Source organism: Apostichopus japonicus, chromosome 20 (assembly GCF_037975245.1).
Source record: "Apostichopus japonicus isolate 1M-3 chromosome 20, ASM3797524v1, whole genome shotgun sequence".
NCBI classification, from domain to species: domain Eukaryota; kingdom Metazoa; phylum Echinodermata; class Holothuroidea; order Aspidochirotida; family Stichopodidae; genus Apostichopus; species Apostichopus japonicus.
This window is the reverse complement of record NC_092580.1, coordinates 6,952,879-6,979,169: the sequence shown is the minus strand read 5'-3', so window position 1 is coordinate 6,979,169 and position 26,291 is coordinate 6,952,879. Positions and strand designations below refer to the sequence as shown.

General features: G+C 37.3%; 1 protein-coding gene across 2 annotated transcripts; it reads left to right on the top strand.

Moving 5' to 3' along the window:
- Window positions 1-71: 71 nt before the first annotated feature.
- Window positions 72-26,291, top strand: LOC139962109 (ubiquitin carboxyl-terminal hydrolase 15-like). Of its 2 annotated transcripts, XM_071962005.1 has the most exons (22): window positions 72-331; window positions 2,332-2,459; window positions 4,036-4,293; window positions 4,870-5,015; window positions 7,046-7,138; window positions 7,209-7,228; window positions 7,725-7,912; window positions 9,032-9,165; window positions 10,458-10,616; window positions 10,954-11,178; window positions 11,753-11,836; window positions 12,613-12,707; window positions 14,745-14,816; window positions 16,223-16,342; window positions 16,797-16,885; window positions 17,457-17,645; window positions 17,867-17,937; window positions 19,156-19,274; window positions 19,887-20,036; window positions 20,791-20,897; window positions 21,975-22,063; window positions 22,984-26,291. In XM_071962005.1, exons 1-22 carry the CDS (start codon window positions 243-245, stop codon window positions 23,134-23,136), a joined length of 2,778 nt encoding a protein of 925 aa, XP_071818106.1. In that variant the 5' UTR covers window positions 72-242; the 3' UTR covers window positions 23,137-26,291. The 2 variants fall into 2 exon arrangements, with proteins under 2 accessions (XP_071818106.1, XP_071818107.1); XM_071962006.1 differs by lacking the exon at window positions 7,209-7,228 and having other exon boundaries at window positions 73-331; window positions 7,046-7,155.

Here is a 26,291-nt window from a genome sequence, read left to right as displayed (position 1 = left end):
TTCCTGCATCATACCCGACCAACACCAATCTCTATTTCGTATAATGAAATGTACAACATAATACTGAACGTATAATTGTTGGCCGTAATCGTGAATTGCACAAATTGGCTTCTCTATTTCTATGGTCCACAGAGATACATACCACAGAAATGTATGTAATTCTGTGTGTTGCATATGTCGAGGACAAGTAAGAAACGACTTGTAACAAGCTCACTTTCTACGAAACAGGATATTTCTCGAACATGGCTGAGGGTGGCCCACCAGAAATAAGCGAGCAAAAGAAGCAGATTACTCCTCTTCTACAGAAAACGCTCATCAAGGGAGAAACTTGGTATCATATTTTAAATAGCTTATTTTACATTCTCATTTGGCACAACGTTACTTTTGGTATCAAAAACTCCCGAAGGCTGTTACTAGGCCTAGGCTACAGCTATTTCGTCCTCACCATATTCAGTAAGCCTACTGTAGCCTAGGCTTATTGCTGATTAGTGTAACAGTGTTACTGGTAGTACTATGTAGCCTAAGCCTAAATATTTCACGCCGGTTTATGGACAGTACTAATGAGTCGCCCATACACATGCCAAACAAGCCTCTTTGTGGAAAACCATACATGAACAAATTCAGAGTCAAAACCATGCTTAAGATTTATAAACATGAAAACTTAGGTCTTGCATCTAGGCTAAGCCCATCGTAGGCTAGGCCTACATAACATAGGGGCTAGACTATTCTAGAGACTAAGTGACAAGCCTAATTTCTTGGCTTGTCCTACTCCTAGCACTAACATCAAGCCCAGTTACTTTCTTCAATTCCCTCTCAGGCAGGTCGAGTTGCCTGTGAAAAAAATTTGAACAGGTCACTTTCTGTGTTGATACACCATATTGGATTATAGACAGACTAGTCCTTGTCCTTCATTATGAATTCATTCAAGGTTTTGTTTGACAACAAAAGTTACAATTAAGTTCCCCCTCCCCCTCTGCTGGACGACCTCATTTGAGAAAACTTGTAAGGCTGTTGAAGTTCAGAATCCATTTTCCTATTTGAGGAGTCATTTGTTTACTGTTATACTATGTATGTACATAAGTAGCCTAGATGCAATTTCAATTCACCTTCATCAGATCATTAATTTGGAGCAAAACGGTGTGAAAAATGCCTTTCTGAATTTAGCTACACCCTCCTCACCTTTGACAAATTGGCCATTTTTTTTATATATCTATTTGCAGATGAAAAAGTAGCAATCTAGTGGTGGTATTAATTCAACGTATGATGTAGTATTTAATACAAATATGTTATACATTTGAAGCATCCCTTTTTCCATAAAACTATGGTATAAGGTAACTTCATGATGCCAAGAGAACAAATGTTCATTGATAGGTCATAGGTAATGATGATCTCTTTGAATTTGTTGTCTGGTTTAGTTTGACTCTTCAGTAATGTGAGTGATTTCACCAATGTTTTGATCAGATTCCATCAGAATTGTCATGGTGTTGAGTCTTAAAAGTTGAAGCAAGGAAAAAATTACTGACATTTTGCACTTACATGAAAGACTGTTTAATTCCAGTAAATGGATGAAATACAGTACTGTAATGCATGAAAGTGTCTTAGAACACAGAATTGAAATTTCCTTCTTTCTTTGTGCTAATATAAGCCTGTTTGGTTGAGACTGTTGTTTAAACTTGCCTGCAAAGAGAGACTACAATTTGACCCTCAAACATGGCAGCTAAATATGTATATCACGATAGCAGATGCAAATTGTTACAATACACCACCATACTTACCTGAGATTCTGACCTTCCCTAAATTTCTTCAGATATTGTGAAATGTTCAGTTATGTCTCAGTGAGGTAAAATGCTCTGGAATATGTTTTTAATATATTTGTTTAAATAATATATTTCTTGAGTACAGCTGGTGACCTTTGAACTTTGAAACATATTTGAAGGTAACAGCGATGTTTTAAATGTCTAATATATGCTAACTAAGAAAATTTACAAAATAGTCATTAATTTATTGATTACTGCTAAGTGGACTCTGAACACTGTCACCACATCAAATGATGTACAATGGGTCATTCCAGTTTTCAATTTTGACTAGTCATAATTAAGGTTCATACCAGACCTAATATACTGCACATTTTAAGTAGACATAATTCATACTTGGAACTAAATGTTTGGCATACATAACTTTCCTGGTTTTGAACTTTTTGGTTCAAAGTTTCTTTGGTTCAGCTGTTTCTAATGTCACAGGAATCATCCCTGAATTTGATGTATTATACATGTTTCTCATCTATATATAGATCCCACAAGTGTGCTTATAATTTTGTTATCTCTCATTCAGGTATCTTGTTGATAGCAAATGGTTCAAGCAATGGAAGAAGTATGTAGGGTATGACAGCTGGGATGCCTACAATGCTGGACATGAGGAATCACACCCTGGCCCAATAGACAATTCAGGAATATTGAAAGGTATGTTTCAGACCAAGTAAGAATCGGAGCGATATGTAGTTGTCTGCCCCTGTGACTCTAGACTATCACAATAACATGACTGTTGTGGGTATGACACCCATGTACACTATTTTTTTCCACACTTATGGTAATTGACACTGAACACACACTGTAAATATATAGGCCCAAGCAACATGATTAAACGACTATCCATGTGGATTGCTGTGCAGAGCTGCTCAAATCTGAAATGCAACCTAATAGTGTTACCCTGAACTAGGAGCTGGAAGACAGCTTGCTGCCCTGGATTGTCCCCTCGGTCAGGGCAGTCCATTGTATCAAAGGAGAAGAAAAGATCAGAATTATAGAAAGTCCCATTCTCATGAAATGATGAAAGGAGATTATTTTATGTTTGCCATTACTGTTTGAAATGGTTGTGCTCTAAAGATGTATGTTTGCACTTTTAATCTTTCTTACATAATTATTGAGACCATTTCATGTAAGCCTAAAATTTTGCAACTCGACTAGAGGACAATATGATGTGGTTACCAGACATCCTCGATCTCAGGGACAGGCCCCAGAATTCAAGTACAGTCCCAGTATTCAAAGTGTTGCCAGAAATTCCCCCTGATTTTATGTACTTTTCCAGAATTGCCAGAATTTGTGATCCGGCCCTGCATAATTCCAGTCGTACCTCTTTGAATTTCGGTTCATAGAAACAGCTTGAATTTAAGCTGTGTTTATTTAAAACTGGAAATGTTAATGATAAGGATACATATTTCCAATGCAGTACTGAAAAAGTTGCTGATTCTGATTTTAGAATGTGAAAGGAAAATATATCTAGATATGTTAGTTAGATGCATAAGTTAGGTACATAATATAACACATATTATGGATAAATATTATAGATACACATTACATAACAAACATTCATAATATACATAGGTAAGACAATTACATAAAGTACATGTATATATAATATATCTTACATGCATAATATACATATATATTATCAATCTTATCATGTGTTATATTCAGCTTTCTTTCTTTACATTGTTGCATCAAGCATTTGAAGTTTTTGTCATGATCACTATTAGCTTCTTCAAGTGTTGTCTCACCTTTCCCCAAGGGCCATGATGAGTATTTCGTCTGCTAAGGCACAGGAGAGATACCAAAAGGCATTCTCCTGTACCGATATCGACCCCACATTGTCTGAAATGTTGTTAGCTTTGACGATTCTTCATCTAACTCACATTGCAGAACTGCTTCCTTCTTTTAGGTCTTAAACCAACATTTTTCTTGAAGAATCAGTGGTTTTTGTTCCATTATCTTTCAAATAATGAACCAAAATCCATGTCAAACTATGTAGCTAGCTCCAGTAAAGTATTATATTTCCAAATGAAAATGAAAAAAGAAAGTAGACATACATAGATACACTGCATTGCTTAAATACGGTATCACAACAGGCTTCATGGACATGGAGAGTAGACTGAAAGAGTGATGCATTCAATCAAGTTATTGATGATGTACACTTTGAAACTTTGCAGTAATTTAATTGCTAAATTGTAATTAAAATAATTTTCTGTTCTCTGTTATTCAGAGGGAGATTTGTCTCAACTTAAGGATCATCTGATCGATGAACTGGATTATGTCCTCTTGCCCAAGGAAGGCTGGGAGAAGGTGTCATCCTGGTACGGTACCACCACAAGACAGGATCCCGTGGCAAGAAAAGTCGTGGAGCATGGAATGTTTGTCAAGAGGTGCAAGGTGGAAGTCTACTTAATGGAATTTAAGCTTTGTGAAAACAGTCAGTTGGATCACATTGTTACATCCAAATTTAGTAAAGGAGACACAATAGGTATGTATTGTGTTGTAGGAAGCTTTCTCTTGCTAGGGACATGGGGAGTGGGGATGAATGGGGAATGGACCAGGGAAATGTTGTAGCATGCTAAAGACATGTGAGGACTAGGTGCATCAGTGGTGCCATGGTGTTAGCAAACACCATTGGAAGGAGTACTTTGCTGTATGCAGGTATGCACCATTTATTGATTTGACTAAATACATTTAACAAGATAAATGATTATCTGTTTCCTCCCCGAGAACATTGTATCTGGAATTGCCAACTTACCCTCTGAGGTATACACTTGCTTCTTCCTTGTCAACCTTTTACAATTGGAAACCAATGAAGTGTTATCATAGGTACACCACTTTCCACTAGTTTGCTAATTATCACTTTGGTGCACAAGATGTATTTAACTGGTCATAAGGTTTAGCATACATGGTGTACATGCCAAGTGCTGTGAGGGTATCAACAAATCGAATGCTAGTATGAATGCCGTAGATTGCTACTCTGTGAGTGACCTACCATTAGTTGAGCTACTATCAGTGAGTGTACTATCAGCGAGGGAACTCCCCTTGTTTTTTCCTCTTCCAGACACGATCGAAAAAAAGATGAGAGAGATGTTTGAAATTTCTGAAGACAAAGAGACGAGGTTATGGAACAAGTACATGAGTAACAGTTATGAACCCTTGCACCAAAAGACAAAAACAGTTCAGGATGCAGAGTTATATCAAGGACAGGTACTTTTATCTTAACAATTTTTTAAATTATATCTGAAAATCTGCTTTTTTATTTTTGCATTAGTGCCTGTTGTAGAACAATGTGGCATGTAAAAACCTGTTACTGTAGGAGAGAATTTAGATGTGTTTGCATTGAGAGAGACATGGGAGGGGGAAAATATAAAACTGTATTTATCATCAAATTATACTTATTTGTCCCTTCCAGTTTCAAAAATAGAAACATTCAAACAATCCATAAGCTCCACCCAGTATTGAAAAATCCCCCATATTTTATTACAATCTTTTTCTATACTGGAAGGGCATCCACAGTCCATGTAATATATTTTTGTATGTATTGCTAAGAGTGTGGGTTGTGATAAATGAGTAAGTCTTAACTGCGCATTCTTTTGGTAAAGCAAACCAGATCTTGGCTAGAATTTGATTTGAAATAGTTAGAAAGTGGAGATAATAGTGTTTACACGGGTCCAAAAATCGGGAACCGTGTACCCGAGGGCCGTTACCCGTCGGGTATCCGGGTACCTGGAAAAAATTTGTTTACCCTCGTGTATCATGATTTTCAAGAAATTACATATTGGATGCTGTAATAAATGCATTATATTCTCTACTGACAATGTTTTCATGTTTAAATACGTAGGTGTAAGATAAGGTATTAAACCTCCCTCAATAATTTTTATTTGCTTTTGTTTCTTTCTTTAACTTGTTAATAAATTAATTATTTAATTCTAATTAGCATTACTACTAAGATCGCACTGCCGCCGCTGCTTATGCTTGCTCGTCCACGTCTATTGGATCAAACCATATAAATATCCAATTTAGCTCGTAAACAGTTGTTACTACTACTACTACTATCTATTATGCAGGCCCAGGGTTCGCATTAGCCGCGAGATTGCGCGATTCGCGCAATTTGATCGCATTTGGAATAAACGATTAGTAAAAAGCCACTTGCGATTACTATTTTTTAGTTATCCCGTCTATAATCAATAAACATCTCGTAAAATTCCTTGTCAGCCTTTCCTTCTATGAAATAAACGAATGAATAAATAATAATTTCTTCCACATGGTAGCCTAACACCACACTAAGTCAAGGAGAAATCTAGCTAAGCCTAACCATCTGTTTATTTGCTGAAGTTGTGACGCAGTTATAAGACATCCATGGAAAAAATACTTTCGTTATTGCTGTTACGTTCGACCACATGGTTGCCTAACACCACACTAAGTCAATGGGGGTAATCTAGCCTAGCCATCTGTTTATTAGCTGAAATTGTGACGCAGTTATAAGATATCAATGGAAAGCTTTCGTTATTGCTGTTATCTTCGACCACATGGTAGCCTAACAACACACTAAGTCAATGGGAAATCTGCCTAACCATTGGTTTGCAATGTTTTATTAAAACAATCACACTTTGCGTAAGCTTCGGGTAATAAATTAGGAACCGGGTAGTATCGCGTCGGGCGGGTACCTTTGTTATTGCTGTTATCTTCGGCCACATTGTAGCCTAACACCACAAGTCAATGGGAAATCTGCCTAACCGTCGGTTTGCCAATTTTTTTGTTTTTTTTTGTTGGAAATCACACTTTGCGTAGGATTCAGGTAATAAATTAGGAACCGGGTAGTATCGTGTCAGGCAGGAGATAACATGTTTTCTGCATGATCAACTGACCCCCATTACAGTTTTCATGCTATGGGTATATTTAGGAAGATAATAGTCTTCTTTATAATCCACTTCCCCCCTCCCCCCCACTGCCTTGTTGCATTTCTTTGGTTTATGATGAAGCAAACTTGGTGTTTTCCTCAGTCTTACCAGGTCAATTGGTTCTGACCAGCAGAAATAATAATTATTACTCTCAGCCATTATTGCTTTCTTTAATCAGTTATTTCAGAACTTGATCTCTCCCCCCCCCCCCCCCCCACACATACACACACCCATATTTTGTTTTTGCTCAGATTATAATTGTAGTGATTTGGGTAGAAGAATGAAAAAGAATAAATGAGAAATCTGTTCCATTTGATTTTGTTTCAATTGCCACAGCTGCTAGTGATTGAACAGAAGAACGCAGATGGGAGCTGGACGAGGCAACTTCCGACAACATATACTCGTAGCTCTAGTAAATACATCACCAATGGCTCTGGTAAAAGTAGGTGAGGCTGGTTGAATATTTTACACTCGTAGCTCTAGTAAATATATCACCAATAATGGCTCTGGTAAAAGTAGGTGAGGCTGTTTGGATATTTGCAGCACAGAAATATCACTTGTAGAATTGGTAGCCATAGCTGTACTTTGAATCCAAGAATGAACTCTACACCAGTAGTACCTAAACTGAATTCCTTTTGGATGAGGAAGTTTCAAATTGTTTTATATTAACTATTGCCTGCAGTAAAGTAACATAGTTCTTGCATGTATGCAATTTGAGATAGAATGGTCATGTAAACAAATTCAATTCATTTACTTATCAAATCAGCAGTTCAGTGTAAATAACATGGTGAGAAAAAAGAGCATATTAACAGAAAATATATGATCATAATAATAAACAAAACTCTTCTGAGAATACAAATACATATAACTTAGTCATAGTCACTTCAATGAAAGGAAATTAGGGAGGAAGTTTAAGAGAAACTCTTGCAAATCTTGTATATAGTAAAATCATTATCAAGATCTCAAAATCAATTTCCATCCATCAATATTTTCTCAATTTTTTATTCTTGTACAGCTATGGTTATGGTTCTACCTATGCAACTCGAGGAGGATCGGGCTCTGCCTACAACCACAACAACTACTCTGGTGGCCCAAAAGTCCAGCCGGGTCTCTGTGGTCTTAGTAACCTTGGCAACACATGTTTTATGAACTCTGCCCTTCAGTGCATGTCTAACGTACCTCTCCTTACCAAGTACTTCCTCAGTAAGTCTGTACATTGAAATAGGAATGCTACACAGTCAGGACAAATTGACTTTAAATTGGTTGATATCCACACTGTTTTATGTTGTAACTATATCTGTACCAAGATATTCAGCTTTAAAATATCTGGCGTGCACCTTTAAATCTAACTTGCAGTTGAGATCAACTCCTCAGTGCAGGTCTAAATGCTAACATTAATCCATTGTGTTATAAATTGTAGCTTTTAACTTCACAAGTACACAAAAGCAGCCTAGGATGACATTCAAATTGACTGTCTCTGAAAAATTGGTAATGCTTTGTAAGTATGTTATTTGAGGCTGTAAAGGTTTATCTTTTTCCTATTTAGGTTTGTGTTATATCTGAGGAACTGACCTTGTGGTCAATATGTTAGACTCAGTAGTCCAGGCACTTTAACTGTTGAGATGTTTAAAATGTGATTTCCCAAACATGGAAAGGTTAAGGTCTTCATTATATCAAATCAATTTGTGCCTTACATCATCCTTTGAGAGCAAGAAATAGAGAAGGGATTTCAGTTAGCTCTGAAGATGATTATTTTTATTTTGAGTGTTACATCACTATCTGTTGCATTGATGACTAACTGCTGTATTCTTGGTAGAAACATTTGTTTCTAGCCTGTAGTTTCAGTACAATCAATCACTGGGCATATTTTGAGGAATTTATGCTTTCTGTAAAACGTTTGAGAGAAATAATTTAGTGAATATGTGGATTATTAGCATTAACTTTAGTTCTGGACACTACCATGTTGAGGCAGCTGTAATTTCTGTAATTGCAGTAAGATTGAGGGCCTTTGGAAGAGAATTCCATACCAAGGGGATCTTAAATTGAAAAAGTAAGGCTGATTACAGTTAAGGTTGACACTGAAAACCTTTAAAACTGTGTTTGCATTGAAGTATCAGACTGTTAATGTAAGACAATTCCACAGAAGATGTTTCAATACCTTGTACAATTTTCATAAAACCTTTCATTTCTTTGTTACGGTTAGGGTTACAGGCATGCCAGCCCTCTGCCAGTCTTCTGGTATAGTTTAAAGCATGGATTGACTAGAATTGATATACAATATATTGTAATCATCTTTAATAATATTCTGGTTTAATTTCACAGATGATGAGTACAAAGATGAATTGAACCTTGACAATCCTTTAGGAATGAACGGAGAGATCGCTAAATCCTACGCAGAACTTCTCAAACATATGTGGTCTGGCATGTACGGCTACACGATACCAAGGAACTTCAAGGTGAGAAAACTGTCATAAAATACCCCGCAATCATTGCAGTTAAAGTCTCAATATGTGTTTGCTGATAAAGTTGGGAAAACAAACTTCCGAAGCAGATTCAATGATTCTTATTCTAAATGCACTCTGACCAGGTGGGTTTAATGGAGAAAAGCTGTCGCAATCGAAAGAAAGAAATTTAATTACTGTTGCCCTTATGGCGCAAACGATTTTCCATAAAATCACTGAGACCGCCCATGTCAACATGTTCATTACACAAATGTAAACAAAATAGTCTACACATGCAGTCAGATCAAGATTTTAACACACACAGGGAACGTTTGAAAACACCTGTTTATTCATTGCAATGGAAGGAAATGACACAATTTCGCAAGCTACATCGGTACGACCGAGAGAAAGAAAAAAGAGCAGGGACCTAAGACTTGCTAGTCACAAGAGTAAAAGTAAGCCTAGGCCTAATGGTCGTAAACAAAAACGAGAGATTTGATTGGCACATGATCTGTTGTGTTTTTTGTAGAAACTACGGACTCGTTAATAAATCTGGCAAATTTTATTCAGCTCAACATCTTTAACGAAAGATAATTCAATAAAAATTATGAATATTGATATAAAAATTGCATTGTCATTTTCATTGAACTTTCACTGCAGTAAGCTGGAAAGGTTGAAGCTTTAATTTGGCAAACACATACTGAGTCTTTAAAGAGATAAAATGTATCAAGGCAAGTCCTTTTTACATGACTTCACAACAGTTAACCCGGGTGATTGGTAACTTGTCACTCCCACACACCAATATGTTCACAATTCAATCAATCGTTTCTGGAGTACTACAAAATACCACATGTAAGTGTCCCCTGGGGGCTCTAGTAAGATGCAGCCACAAACTGGCCCACACAAGGACACAATGTAATGATCTGGCCCGCTATTGCCATGCTATGTGACCACAATGCTCCACCTCCATTATGTTTACAATGTGAAAAGATTACAGTACCAGAAATGTTTCAATATATTACACTTTACATGATACTATGTTAACTGTCTATGGTACCATTAAAGATCAAGTCATTGTTGGCCTTATTCATTTCAAAGGCTTAACTGTGAATGTTTTTTCAAAAGTTTTTTATGTCTAATAAATCTCCCAAAGTCTTTGATGCTCATGTAAACTATAGAGCTTCCAAAATGTAATAAAATACCTAAAGTTTATGATGTATTTGTAAAACATATATATTATACACATTCCTTACTTGTTTCTGAATTATAATCATTTGACATGTACATTCCATTTTTTGTCCCCACAGATGCAAGTTGGCCGCTTTGCTCCTCAGTTTTCAGGTTTTCAGCAACAGGATTCACAAGAACTCTTGGCATTTCTTTTGGATGGATTGCACGAAGATTTAAATCGAATCATCAAAAAGCCTTATATAGAATTGAAAGACAGTGATGGTAGGGCAGATGAGGTAATTATGCTGGAGTGTCACATTAGAGGGGTGTCCTGCATAATTGGTACTACCCCCCCCCCCCCCCCTACCTATTACTCCCTCCTTTCCTACTGCAAGCCAGATCTAAACTGCTGGAACCAAGAACTTGCAACAAAGAAAAATTTCTAGTCTTGATAATTCTGTTTTATTGTCATTTCCAATCATCTTCAGCTCTTTTACATACTGGTCTAGTTTTATGGTAAGCTTATCTTTTGATGGTATCATTATCATCAACTTGATGGTATCATTATAATGATGGTATCATTATCATCAACTTTAAATTATTTGTTGTTGTTTTTCTTCTTTCTTTGATCAGATTGTAGCAGCAGAATCTTGGGAGAACCACCTGAAGAGAAACCACTCCATCATTGTGGATTTGTTTCATGGACAGTTCAAATCTAAACTGGTCTGTCCAACCTGTAGTAAAGTCTCTGTCACCTTTGACCCCTTCTGCTTCCTCAGCTTGCCGCTTCCTGTTAAGAAAGAACGTCTGATGGAAGTTTTCTTTGTACGGTTGGATGGTGAGAGTAGGCCGCTGCAGGTAAGCACTTAGTACATGTTTCTCTGCTGTTGATTTAAAGTTTCAAAGTAGGCTGATGTTGGTACATTCAATATATCTTGCCATACACTAGCATCCCTGCAGGGTCTTCATTGACCACAACAACCAGTTTGCTAACTGCTTCTTCTTCTTCTTCTTCTTCTTTTTTGAAGCCATTGAACAGTGGAAAACTGTCTTGGAAAAAATGAACAAATTTGCAAACCTTTTTGGTTATAAATGATTTCATCTTGAAACTTGTGGTTTATAACATTTGATTGATTGTAATTTTACATACAAATAAGGAAACAACTTAATTTCAAACAAATGAGCTATTACGGTATGATAACCCAGCCATTTATTCCTACATCTATAACCCTTGTTAGAAACATGTTTGACCCTTCAACAAACTTATCACTAATTTATGTTCATTCTCAGTCCTGTGATTACATAGTTATATTGTGAAAGAAGAAAATGCAGAAGTTACCGTTTATCTTTGAAGTATGGTGAAGCAGTTTCAGAGACGTCAAGCCAGTCTTGTGAGAAACCATGATCATGTTTCACATTATTTAATTTACAGATGAAAGTTGTGGTCAAAAAGCCTGGCCGTATCTTAGATCTCTGCAAAGCCGTCTCAAAAATTACACATGTGCCAGCCGATAATGTGAGTTTGACATTTGTAACAATTATCTTAGCTTTTATTATTTCATTATTTATTCTTAATTATTCTAGATAAAGCTGAGTAAAGCTTGAATAAGTTGTTTGCATGGTGTTTATTATTATTTTATTATTTATATGAACATTTGATAAGCTTAGTCAAATTTACATGGTGTTCTGTTCTTTGAACTGTTTCTTTACTTCCTGTTTGTGGTTGTTTTCTTCCTGTTTGCATTAAATTGTTTGTTTTCTCTGTGTTTGTGTAATAAGCAACATTTGACATTTATAGATATATATGGCCTTCTCTTGGTTCCCTGAAAGCAAAACTTGTTCTTTTTTTTGTTGTTAGAAAGATTGAAATAAATATCATTATCCTCATCAACAAAAATTGATGTGCCTCTGAAAAATATCACAAAATAGGTAAATTATTCCTCATGATGATAAGAGGAATTTGTCTGAATTAAGTCTTCTATTTCACAGTATATCCTGTAATGTTTTCATTTGTTTACCTCTGTTCTTTTGATCATACAAGTCTACTGTGCTGAGAAATGAATTTTGAAATGCTCATTTCCACTTTCCTTAGAAGTTGTTCGATAAGATTGTGATTAATCTCACGGGCACTTAGCCTATTATCTTTCAAATATCTTGTCATTAAACATTCCCTATTATATACTATTTATGATATTCCATTCTTTGACTTAATGTTATGATAGTTTATAGACAGGCATGCTCTTTCACACCTGTTTTATTTTATTTTTCTCATTTCCTGTTTTATAATTCCAGCTGGTTGTCACAGATGTTTACAACCATCGGTTTCATAAGGTTTACTTGGGTAATGAACCTCTAAACCACATAACAGACAGAGATACCATCTATTTGTAAGTACTCTTAGCCTGCTCTTGAAATAGTATCAATGAATAGTCAGGTGTAGGACAATGTAACTCTAAATATATAAAGAATGTAGTCCAGATGTAGGACAATGTAACTCTAATTATATAAAGAATGTAGTCCAGATGTAGGACAATGTAACACTAAATATCTCAAGAATGTTGTCCAGGTGTAGGACAACGTAACTCTAAATATATAAAGAATGTAGTCCAGGTGTAGGATAATGTAACACTTAATATCTCAAGAATGTAGTCCAGGTGAAGCACAATGTAACACTTAATATCTCAAGAATGTAGTCCAGGTGAAGCACAATGTAACACTTAATATCTCAAGAATGTAGTCCAGGTGTAGGTTATGTAACACTTAATATCTCAAGAATGTAGTCCAGGTGTAGGACAATGTAACACTTAATATCTCAAGAATGTAGTCCAGGTGTAGGACAATGTAACACTTAATATCTGAAGAATGTACTCCAGGTGTAGGATAATGTAACACTAAATATCTGAAGAATGTAGTCCAGATGTAGGACAATGTAACACTTAATATCTCAAGAATGTAGTCCAGATGTAGGACAATGTAAACACTTAGCATCTCAAGAATGTAGTCCAGGTGTAGGACAATGTAACACTTAATAACTCAAGAATGTAGTCCGGGTGTAGGACAATGTACACTTAATATCTCAAGAATGTAGTCCAGGTGTAGGACAATGTAAACACTTAGCATCTCAAGAATGTAGTCCAGGTGTAGGACAATGTAACACTTAATAACTCAAGAATGTAGTCCGGGTGTAGGACAATGTACACTTAATATCTCAAGAATGTAGTCCAGGTGTAGGACAATGTAACACTTAACATCTCAAGAATGTAGTCCAGGTGTAGGACAATGTAACACTTAATATCTCAAGAATGTAGTCCAGGTGTAGGACAATGTAACACTTAATATCTCAAGAATGTAGTCCAGGTGTAGGACAATGTAACACTTAATATCTCAAGAATGTAGTCCAGGTGTAGGACAATGTAACACTTAATATCTCAAGAATGTAGTCCAGGTGTAGGACAATGTAACACTTAATATCTCAAGAATGTAGTCCAGGTGTAGGACAATGTAACACTTAATAACTCAAGAATGTAGTCCGGGTGTAGGACAATGTAACACTTAATATCTCAAGAATGTAGTCCAGGTGTAGGACAATGTAACACTTAATATCTCAAGAATGTAGTCCAGGTGTAGGACAATGTAACACTTAATATCTCAAGAATGTAGTCCAGGTGTAGGACAATGTAACACTTAATAACTCAAGAATGTAGTCCAGGTGAAGGACAATGTACACTTAATATCTCAAGAATGTAGTCCAGATGTAGGACAATGTAACACTTAATATCTCAAGAATGTAGTCCAGGTGTAGGACAATGTAAACACTTAGCATCTCAAGAATGTAGTCCAGAAGTATCCATATTGAGATTGATAACCAGAAAAAAAAACAAAAAAACAAAATAGTATACATTATGAAAATGGTGTGATGTCAGATTCACTTTGCATTCATATATATCCAACCTAGGTAGGTGGACAACATACCCCACAGAGACACTATACAGATGCCTATTTGTCAGATGTACAGGTGTTGAAATAAGACTTCAATATACCCCAAGGAAGTTTTTGCTTTTCCAAATTCCAACACAATAATTAAAACTTGTATTGTTTTGTTCTATAAGAAGTAATGGTGGGTGAACCTCTCAATCCTATTGAATATTTACGGGCTATTAGCACTGATATTAATTATATTTGTATTTCTTTAATTATAGTACACTTTGCCTCTCCATCACACAATTATAAGTCACAATACTATGTATTTAGTGACACTACATATAATTATTCATTAAACCTAACTAAAAAAAACATGCTAGATCACAGAATTTCTAAAAAATAGAGTTACAGGAAGTTTTTTTTCATGGGTGTTATTTATTGACATAAGCTGGGTAAAAGCAAATGAAAGTGGCTAATTTCAATCTCTATATTTCTTTGTACAGGTTTGAGGTTAATGTAACCAGTGCAGACGATCCAGAAACTATTGTACTGCCAATTTATCACAGAGAACCAAGGTAGGTAGGGTTGGAACTGTGTATAGCCTTGAGATTGCATTTATTATCTGGATCTGGGGATCAATGAATGACACATAGACAAGTTGGTCTACTAATAATAATAATAACTAGTCTGATACTCCTACAAAAGTTGTTCAGTACGCTTAACAGGTGCTGAATGTACAAAAACTAATAGAGTTGAGAGAAAAGAAAAGTTTTAAGACAGTGCTTGAATTGATTAACAGAATCTAAAGACCTAATTTCAACTGGGAGGGAGTTCCCATAAAAGTGGTGCAGCATTCAGAGAGCTACGGTCACTGAAAGATCCTGTACGTGACATTGGAACCTGAAGTTGAAATTGATAATACAAACTTATTGGACTACATTTAGCTTGCTGATGTAAGAGAACTTTAAGGTAGGTTGGAGTACCAGTTTTAATGGCAAGAAAACTAGAATGAGGATTTTATAGTCAATACGGAATCATATTGGTAACCAGTGTAGTTCTCCCAGTATAGGAGTGATGGGTAAACCTGTTCGCCCTGTAGACGATTCGAGCAGCCTTTTTTTGGATCCTTTGCAATCTTGATAGTTGGGATGTAGCTACACCAAATATAAGAGAATTGCCATAATTAAGCCTACTCAGGATTACAGCATGAATAAGTTTCTTAGTATCAGGCCTATCTAGATATTTCCTAAGTTGCCCCACCCACCTAATATGAGACATTGTCGACTTACATATGTGATTAACTTGCTGATCCATAACAAGGTGATTGTCCCTATACACAATGAGATTGCAGACTATCAGAACAGAGTTTATGACCTTGTCACCAATTCTAACATTCCAAGATCCCCAAGTATCCTCTAGCAACCCTACCAACATTGGATCTCTGTTTGGTAGGGTAGGAACTTATCTCTGTAGTCTTGAGATTATGTCACTGATTAGAGCACTGAATGTATTACTTGGATCTGCTGGATCAATGAATGCTAGAGAATACCTGGGGATCATGGAATGGTAGTAACTAGCGTAGAGGATCCATTCGTACTACACAATTGTAGTAGCTGGGCTGGTGGATCCAAGTGTGCAACAAACATGGCTTGAATTGGAATGTTACTCCTAGCTCACCATGGAAATTGTCTGCCTAATACATTACAAATTCACAGATGGACAGTCTGTTTATTGTTTTAGCAGTCCTTGATTATTGTCATGGTAACCCAGCAGGTGCTAGGTTGTTTACAATAAGTAAAAGGTCAAGTAAGGTCAGTTTACCCTCTCCCTCCTTGGCATCTGCCTACAACACCTATTCATTACAACATAGACACTTCACTCCTCAGACAGAAGTCGTTGTTCATGCCCCCATCCCCCCCCCATTTTCCTCGGGAGATGTTCGTAAGAGACAACTGATATTTCTCTATCTTTATTTTGTCAGGCAATCTTCCTTCTCCAGTTCAACCAATTACCACCTGTTTGGTTCTCCAATGATCATCCCTGTCTCTAGGAAGAAAACCACATATCAAGACCTGTATGAGACGGCTCTGAAGAAAATGAGGCAAGACTTCCTAACTTGTACAATCTTCCTTCCAACAGCATTAGTTCATGGGTTACCAAAGTATAGAGTAATTGCCATTATCACACATTCTGCCCTTTTTGTGCCCCTCCCATTTTCCAACCCTTTTCTCATCCCCTGATAAAAAGTCCCCCCCTCCCCCACCCCAAGAAAAAACTGAAAGAAAGAATGAATGAGAGAGTTGTGGCATACCAAAGTTTGTTTTGCTATACCCACGCACACGTATCTGTTAATAATGTATTATGACCTACAGTTGAATGCATACATCTATAGGAATAAAGAAAACCAAAAACTTTCTCTCTTTATTGTTTCTAGCAAGAAATCTCACTTTTGTTTGTTTTGTGTAAATATCAGATCTACTGTATTTAGAAGTTGTACAATCAAGCTGTTGTTGAAATCTCAATACCTTTAATGTTGTCTCTCTTTTCTTTTCTAGTTGGTTTGTGTCTCATCCAGAAAATGATGACTGGTTCTACGAAGCCGAGGAGGAGGAAGAGGAAAATCCGTCTGAATTGCAAAATGGGGGTAGGTTTAGACTTTAAACATTGTTATGGGTGTCAGTAATTGTGGGTGTGGGTTGATGTAGGTGGTGGGTTGTTGTGGGTGTGGGTTGTTGTGGGTGTCATAGACGTGGTTTCCTCCTGACATCACTCCATCCAAGAAAGGTGTGTTGTAGTGGCTAGAATGGCTACTTCACAATGATTATGTTTCTGGTTCAAAACCCATCAGGAACCAGATTATCATGACCTCTCTCAAAATGGTAGTTTCTGGGAAGTGGTGCTGAGTAGAGTCTCTAGGGGATTTGCTAATTCTCCTTTGAGAATTGGGACACTGCACTTGTTTCTCTGTTTTCACTGGTTTCATAACAATTTCATTCACCAAGACTTCATGTTGGCCTGATTGTGGTCAAATGCTGGGCTATGCGCTCATCCTTGAAATGGGGATGTGTGACCATTCCTTTAGCAGGAATGAATACAAAACTGACGTGCCATCCTAGTACCTCACCGACTACTTAATCGTAAAGATTAACAGCATTTGTGTAATCTCTACTTTAACATAAATATCAAATGGATTCTGTAATGATTTTGATAAACAGAATCCAAGATGAAATCTGATTCCAGTGATGAGGAAGATGACAAAGAGAAGGAAGAGGTAGAGAAGGAGACCATCCCTCCTCTCAAGGAGAAGGAGAAACCAAGAATGTTCAACCTGACTGTGGTCAACCCTTATGGTAGCTCAGAGGTCCACAAGCTAAGAGATGATGGAACTCCTCTGAAACTAACAAGTAAGTTCCCTCCTTTTTGTATCCACATCTTCCCCCTCATCTGTCCACTCCAACTTCAACCTTTTACATCCTCCTGGCTTGCCTGCCTCTTCTCTTTGCTAATGTTACAAGGTGAAAGATGTCAGAAACTAACCAGTAAGTTGTTACCATCCTTCTCCATCCCCTCATTCACAACCCAATGTGGCTACTCTTACCTTCACCATACTCCTCTCATATTTCAGATCGGACATACGTTTCTTTGGATTGGAATCTCCGGGCCAAAGAGAAGTTCTTTAATGAAGCCACTTCAGAGGTGAGCTTATTGTCATTCTTGCCAAAATGGTAACCAGCTTGCTTCAAGGTGGTGCAGCTTGTTATTTAGCCAGTAGCTGACAGAAATGTCTCAAGTACTAATGGTTGTCTTCAAGTCAAACTTTGAGAGTAATGTGGTGTTTCAGGAGCAAAGAGGGCCAGTTTTTCAATTCATTTGGAAGAGATCACTTTAGAGCTATAACTGATGTGACAACTATGTTTTGACATACATTTGTGATTCATTAAAGAAGCCTCTGTTATTGGTCACCAGCAGTGGCGTAGGAAGGTACTTTTGAGTGGGGGGGGGGGCTGAAGACTGATGGCCGGCCTGGGGGAGGAGTCTAAGGGGAGGGGGTTTCCCCCTCCCCTTTGGAACTTTTTGGCATTTCCAGGTGGCCTCAGATGCAATGTGGTGCAATGTAGCACACTTCAACACCCACTCCATTTTGTAAAAACTTTTGCATTTTCACCTGGCCTTAGATGCAATTTGGTGTTCCAAATGAGATTTTTTTCTCATTTGGAAATGAAAAAGGGGTTTTCTGACTTGCAAAGTCTGGGGCGGAATGATACTTCCCCCCCTTTATATTTTTCACTGGGGGGCTGGCGCCCCCCAGCCCCCCCCGGTTCCTACGCTCTTGGTCACCAGTTTAATCAAACCTTGCTCGTATTAAAACTGCAATCGGTCAGAGTAATAACTGATTATTGATTGAATATTGTGTTCTTAAATAGACAGTTAGCAAGCCAATACTGATAAAAATGAAGAAAGCTCCTTAATTATTTGAAAGAAACAGAGGACTGGTGATGCTAGTGAGCTTCATATTGATAAGAGTTTAACATTAATATAGCATTGTAAGCTTTATCAACACCAAAGCAAGAAACTGGTCTATTGAATGTTAATGACATATTTTAAGTGCTTGCATTAGAACAAGACTGCTTAACCTGCTGGTGATGTTGACCAGTGCTGTTTAATTGGTGTAACTAGAAGTTTGGCATCCAACAAAACATTATAGAAGAAGAAACTCAATGCTAATAATCAATTCATCTGGACTAAATCTGCTTCAAATCTTGTTTTATCTTGTGCGTTTTATCTCTTTTAGTGGAGTTAATACTGCAATGCTTTAGCAAGCTACAGGAATTTGTTAGTTGTTGACAAAGTTTCCATGGTAGGAAACACATCATGCTCTAACCAGGCTTTGACTTAAATTCTTATTTTCTACAGGAACTTGATAAAGACGAATCTGTGAATCTAAAGAATAATTCTAAAAAGCAAGCTATCAACCTCTCTGAGTGCCTCAAATTGTTTTTATTGGAAGAAACTTTGGACAAGGAAGATTCCTGGTAGGTGCTTAACATTTTGCAAGTCTGGTAGAAGTTTTTATTTGTGCCCCTTAGTGAGATACGGGAATGTTATGTTTTATAATTCTCTGTTATTTATTGTTAATCTGTTGATTGAATAGATAGGATAGGCCAAGCCGGGGGAGGGGGGGGGTGTGTATCACTCACCTAGTCCCCTGGGCGTTTCATATAATTAATGGGTGTCATAGATGTCATCTATACCATCCCTATCTCATATTGGTGTTTCTTTCCTTCAGTTGTTAACACTATGAAGTGAGGGGGTTGCCCACTGCAAGTAAAACTCAAAAGGGGTAACTGTTAGTCCCTGTCCCCCCTCCCCTCCTTTTCTTTTGTTCTTTTATACTTTGCTTTTAAGCTTAGTTAAATCCTCTCACAGCCACAATCATACTTTCCATCAGGTTACTACGGCTGCACAACACAAAGGATTAAATAAATGATTTCCCATGATGTTCTGTAGATATTTATTCATATCTCATTCTTTGTTCACACGTAACCATTGCTATATTTTGGTAATGGTTTATTGATGTGTTTATGGAATTACAAACAACAGAGCACTTTTAATGATAAATGTTTCTCTTGTTGCTTATTTCAAAGGTATTGTCCATCATGTGAGGAACACAAAGAAGCAACCAAAAAGTTTGATCTCTGGAAACTCCCTAAGGTGCTGGTGATCCATCTCAAGAGATTCTCATGTAACCGATATTCTAGGGATAAACTCGACACCTTTGTTACATACCCATTAACGTGAGTAATCAAGTTTAAGGTCAACATGACTCTAGTAGTGTGGTTATTTATGGCCGCTGATTATTTATGGTCTAATTCTAGCAAGTAACGATCAGGGGTGAGTTTTATGGGTTACCTATGGTTTTGTGGATTACCTATGGGTTTATGGGTAACCTATGTTTCTATGGGTTACCTATGGTTTTATGGATTACCTGTTGTTTTATGGGTAGCCTACGGTTTCATGGGTTAGCTTAATTTATTTTCCCTCTATAAACATATCCTGATGGTTGTCTGAGGAACAATTTGTCTGAGGAACAATATATGTGGTGCGCTGTTGTACTCCATGAGTGATTTAAATTGTGCACACATTGGTGTGTGGGAGTAACAAGTTATCAGTGACCATGGGTTAACTGTTATTAAGTCCTTGATACTAGACTGTAAACCTTGAAACTTTTACCTTTAATGGTCTTTGTGGTGGTAGGCAAGAAGATGAAACTACTCCACTGTCAGATGATAAGACATTTTCTAGGAAAAGTCAAGGAAAGTGTTAGGTTCTGTTGGATATTGAACTGTATGATACCTGAGTTGGTAGTTACTCCAATTGTAAAACTGGCAAGATTTTAGCATGAGTGGCTGTGCCATGAATACAGAATGTTTATTTTTCATGCAATCAGTAATAAACATTGTAGTTATATTGAGATATGTTTGCTGGCAACATAGCTAACTGCCAAAATTGAAAAACAAATTCATGCATTCAATATTTTTTTGGTTGCAGAGATTTGAACATGACTGAATATTTAGCTGGGACGAAAGGAGACCACGACTATAAATATGACTTAGTAGCAGTAGTCAATCACTATGGAGGACTTGGAGGAGGACACTGTAAGTATTATTATAAGTAGGGGTGGATGGGTAGAACGTGTCTGTATACCCATATACCAAGTAGTACCTAGTATTTCATTCATACCCATACCGATGGTATGAGACCACGACTATAAATATGACTTATAAGCAGTAGTCAATCACTATGGAGGACTTGGAGGAGAACACTGTAAGTATTATAATAAGTAGGGGTGGATGGGTAGAATGTGTCTGTATACCCATATACTAGGTATTACCTAGTATTTCATTCATACCCATACCGATGGTATGAGACCACGACTATAAATATGACTTATAAGCAGTAGTCAATCACTATGGAGGACTTGGAGGAGGACACTGTAAGTATTATAATAAGTAGGGGTGGATGGGTAGGATGTGTCTGTATATCCATATACCAGGTATTACCTGGTTATTTGTTCATACCCATACCGACGGTAAGTCTGTCATCAACGAATATACCCAAAATACCAGGTATATCAAGAGAGTACCCGGTGAAAAGAGTATCTGATTAAAATACCGACCCAGATAATCCAGCCGAACTGGAGGATATTCCCGCTGCTACTGTTTATCTTGTGTACCTTTACCACTCCTCGTAGTCTTGAACTATCAATATTGTTGATGCACAATCTGTTGCTTGTGCTGTGCGTGTACAAACCATATGCAGATCATCATCATAGATGAATCATAGCACATAGCCAGATAGCTTACTGTACAAAGGTCAACGAAGGGACAAACAGATGAATTCCCCAGTCACATTGTATGATAATACCCACACTTTACTACAACTAATTGCGTTGAACCTTCAGCATAGTTCTACCGTAATGCAAGCACAGTTTCCTGCCAAATGGTTCTCTCCAGTTACTTTTCACGCACGTAGTTTGTCAAATGCTCTAACAAGTACTCGGGCAAGAACTGATTCTGCGCAATACATATTTTCATACCTGTTTGTTGTTAGTAGTAGTAGCACTGTCTTCTACTATATGAAGACTGAATCTGTGCACAACCCCTCGTAGTACATTTATAACGATACCTGGCTCGTTAACAGACTCTGTATATATCTTTGATATATTGATACAGATACAGCCTATGCAAATAATGCTCCAAGAAATGAATGGTATTACTTTGATGACAGCTCAGTGTCGGCCGCTTCCACCGATCAAGTACTGGTGAGTTCTGTCCTCTGCCAGGAATTCACTTTTATTTATTGTTTCACCACCATCACAGACATACACAGAAAACATGTCAGGCCAGTGTTAAAAAGCTTGTAATATAAAGTGAAACAAGTACAAGTTATACTTGACCTAATGTCTTGTTTCTCAGATATGATAGTATAAGGTAGACTCTTCCTACCAGTCATCTCGTTAGCTGCTGATGAGTATGATGGCCTATTGTTCCAGTAGTATGTAAATCATCTACAATCAGAAACACTGATAGGCTTACAAAATAATAATAGCCAATCAAACCCTCAGTTGTAAGAGAAGCTGAAAGAGTTGATATTCTAGTTTGTAATATGGTGACCATCTCCTTGATTGGCTCAGTCTGGATGTGTAGTTATCAATGTTATGCTATGTATGTAACCAATCAAGTTCCATTAACATTCAATCACATTTCAATGAACAGTAGGAGACTCATTTAGCAAAACATTCTAACTGAAAGGTTTGAGCTATTTTCATAAAGTTGAATGAGACTGTTACTAAAGTGCCTTGTAATGTAATTATAGTATGGGCAGAGGCACAACCACCTCTTCTCACAAACAATATTACAAATTCCTAGTGCACAGTACATAAATATGTAACATGCATGTGCTGTACAACCTTTAACATTGCTTCAAAAGTTGCAAACTATAGCACCATTTTGCATCTAAGCACCATCCATTTGATCAATCTTTGTGATAGTGGAGGGAACATTCCTCCCCTTAGACTCCAGAGGACAACTTCACACTTTACGCCCCTCCCACAGTACAAAAGTGGTGGTTGATCTTTGAGTATGGGGAAAAGAATGAACTTAAATGACCTTTTATTTTGTTGTCGTTGCTGAAAGTAAAATCTTGTTTAATCTGTCTTCCATAATTCCTTTAATTTTTCAGTCAAAGGCCGCCTACGTCTTATTCTACATCCGACAAGATTGTCTTAAAGACTTCAGTCAGAATGGTCTGGCCACACTCGCAAAGTCAGAAGACATGGAAGACGAAAACTCTAAAAACTCGGAAAGTGACGACGAAGATATGGAAACCAACTGAGGTGTGAGTGGTGGGTCTGTTAATACCTTGGGCATCATTGATACTTTGTATCAAAGAAGATGAAATATATAACGCCGCTTTAAGTAGCTTAATCGTTTAACTCTAGCACGACAATTCTGCGAATCAAGCAGGTAGTCTGAATTGTATGTTTTAATACATAAGTCCAGTTACAAACATGATGAGGTATAAATGCTTTAATTCTGATGGGGGCAAATTGCTGAATACAATTACCTGTTATTTGTCTGAGAATCTTGTAAACGTTGAACTCACTGGATTCCAGGCCGTAAGTGGACCCAAGTCATCCATCAGGGTGGACCCACGTCATCCATCAGGATGGACTGACGTCATCCATCAGGGTGGGCTGTGACATCCATCAGGATGGGCTGTGACATCCATCAGGATGGGCTGTGACATCCATAAGGATGGGCTGTGACATCCATCAGGTTGCGTTGATCATCCATCAGGGTGGGCTGGTCATCCATCAGGGTGGGCTGTGGCATCCATCAGGGTGGGCTGTGACATCCATCAGGGTGGGCTGTGGTATCCATCAGGGTGGGCTGTGACATCCATCAGGGTGGGCTGTGACACCCATCAGGGTGGGCTGTGACATCCATCAGGGTGGGCTGTGACATCCATCAGGGTGGACTGTGACATCCATCAGGGTGGGCTGTGACGTCCATCAGGGTGGGCTGTGACATCCATCAGGGTGGGCTGTGACATCCATCAGGGTGGGCTGTGACATCCATCAGGGTGGGCTGTGACATCCATCAGGGTGGGCTGTGACATCCATCAGGGTGGGCTGTGACATCCATCAGGGTGGGCTGTGACATCCATCAGGGTGGGCTGTGACATCCATCAGGGTGGGCTGTGACATCCATCAGGGTGGGCTGTGACAAACCATGGCATCCTGAGAAGAGTTATGATTGTTGAATGTTTGTTATGGGTGGGACATTAGTTGCAAGAATACTTTACTCTGGTATATCGTGTGTGCAATTAGTCTGTTTGCAAACAAAAGTAAATTGTAAGTGTTGGTAAAGCTAACAACTTCCTTGTCAAATTTATAATTGACATAACAATAGTATGTGATAAGTTCTGCTAATTATAGTCATCTGGTAAATAAAGGAAGGTGATTCTAAATTTAAATATCTTTTGTATTGATGTCTCAGGATTGTAATATTTACAGACACTCTATAAATTACTAGTCAGAAGTGTACAGTGATGAACGTGTTGTTTTTAAGTCATGAAATTAGTGTAACCCTGGACAATCATTAACCATATTGGAAAGGTGTGGCTGTACTAAAGACTTCTTAATGTACAGTGAGATGGAAACGTGACTCAGGTTGACGGAGCTGTTTAATGGTGCAAGTAGTGCATATTGCTATGACAAAGACCATAATGTTTATGATTATGTTTGTTAGTTTTACAGTTGACTTCATTATTATTTCCATATATAGAGCATGTTGTATTAACTAAAACCTCGTTTTCTAACTAAAACTCCCATTTTCTTTCTAGCCGCATAATCCCAACAGTTCACAGTAACCATTTTCCATCTATCACATGTAACTTTATATAGGTGTACATTGTCTTAATGACTGCAATTATTTTCACGGATTCTGGGTGAAAAAGGATCAAAAGTTCCGTTGACGGTTCTAGGGTTAAGATGAATGTATGTCTCTTTGGCGGTATCACCAATCCTATGAAGTTTGACGGTAGATATTTTATGTTTGAAGAATTGCTGTAATAGAAATAATAAAAGAAGAGATATTTTTGGTAATGTCAAGAAAAGTTGTTTACATATTTTGTTTAAAAAAACACCTGCTAAATCCTAAATTATTTGAATAAGTTGAATTGTTTTTGCAGTTTTCTTTCTTGAGAATGTTAGGTAGGAAATGATTAAAAGTTTTACAAGACAATAGAAGCACTTTAATTAATGCTAGTTTAACGAGCAGGAAGTTAGGTTGATGATGTAGATACCTCTTTTAGAGGGTAGTGTTTGTTTTCCACTGTTTGGAAAAGAATGATGTTTTGAGCAGAATGGTGCTGAAAGTTAAGAAGATCGTAACATCTTATCAATACAAGGATTACAATAGTGTACATGATCTGCCGATAACACATATTGTGACTCGATTTTCTAATCGCTTTGGGTTATGTTTGTGTAAATACTGATTAGTCGTAGTACCAATATTGTATATTTGTCTTTCATTTGAGTGACAAATTTTTTGTTGTTGTAATGTGTGTGCTTTTTTTTCTTTCTTTTGTTTGGAAGGACAATATAAAAGATTGGGTAGCAAAAACCATTTTTTAAGAAACTTGGTGAAGACATCTTTGTGCTTATTGATGAAGAATTCCTCATGAAGAAAGGTTACAAGAGCATTTAAAGATTGGAAAGATAACAGAAGCAGATACATGCTGTACTATCTGCAAGGAACATGTTACAGAATGTTATACACGACATTAATATATTCGTCCAATAAAATAAATAAATTGCTGCATCCTCTCATCTCTGTATGGGATTTGTTAGGAGGAGTCTAATAGTCTATCCATCTCTATCACATTTTGAGATGTACTTTCCCTTTATTAAAAGGGTATTTTTTGTCTGCATACTTGTGGTTTGTATTGGGTGTCGTTAAAACCTAGCTTAAAATATTTATGTACTGGATTTAGAAACTGTCCTTTGTGAAGTTTGAGACTGCAGTAACAATAGGTAGATTACATTTAACTAAAGTCACATGATATGTCACCTGACAGTCATATGTGTAGCAACAATGAATGATGGCCGGTCGGTTTTGAAGGGTACCCGAGTTTTGAGACTAGCAACGCTTGGTAGATTATTATGATAAGTTACAGGAGCAGCTATGTATTTGTCTGAAGTCATGTGATATGTCACCTGACAGTTTCCACACCTAGCAACAATGTAAGATGGGTTTTGAAGGATGCTCGTTTGTTGGTGACAACAATATTTTCGGAACAAAATTTTATGAAGGCATATGTAAACTGCTTGAATTTGTATTTAAAGTACTAAGAGAACATTTTTGAAGGAAAGATTTAATCGAGATTTAAGTGCTTTGCATTGTCAGCTTCTCTGTATATGCAAGTGATTCGTTTTGGCCATTTGAGTCAGCAGCTAATCAAATGAATGCACACAAATAATTATA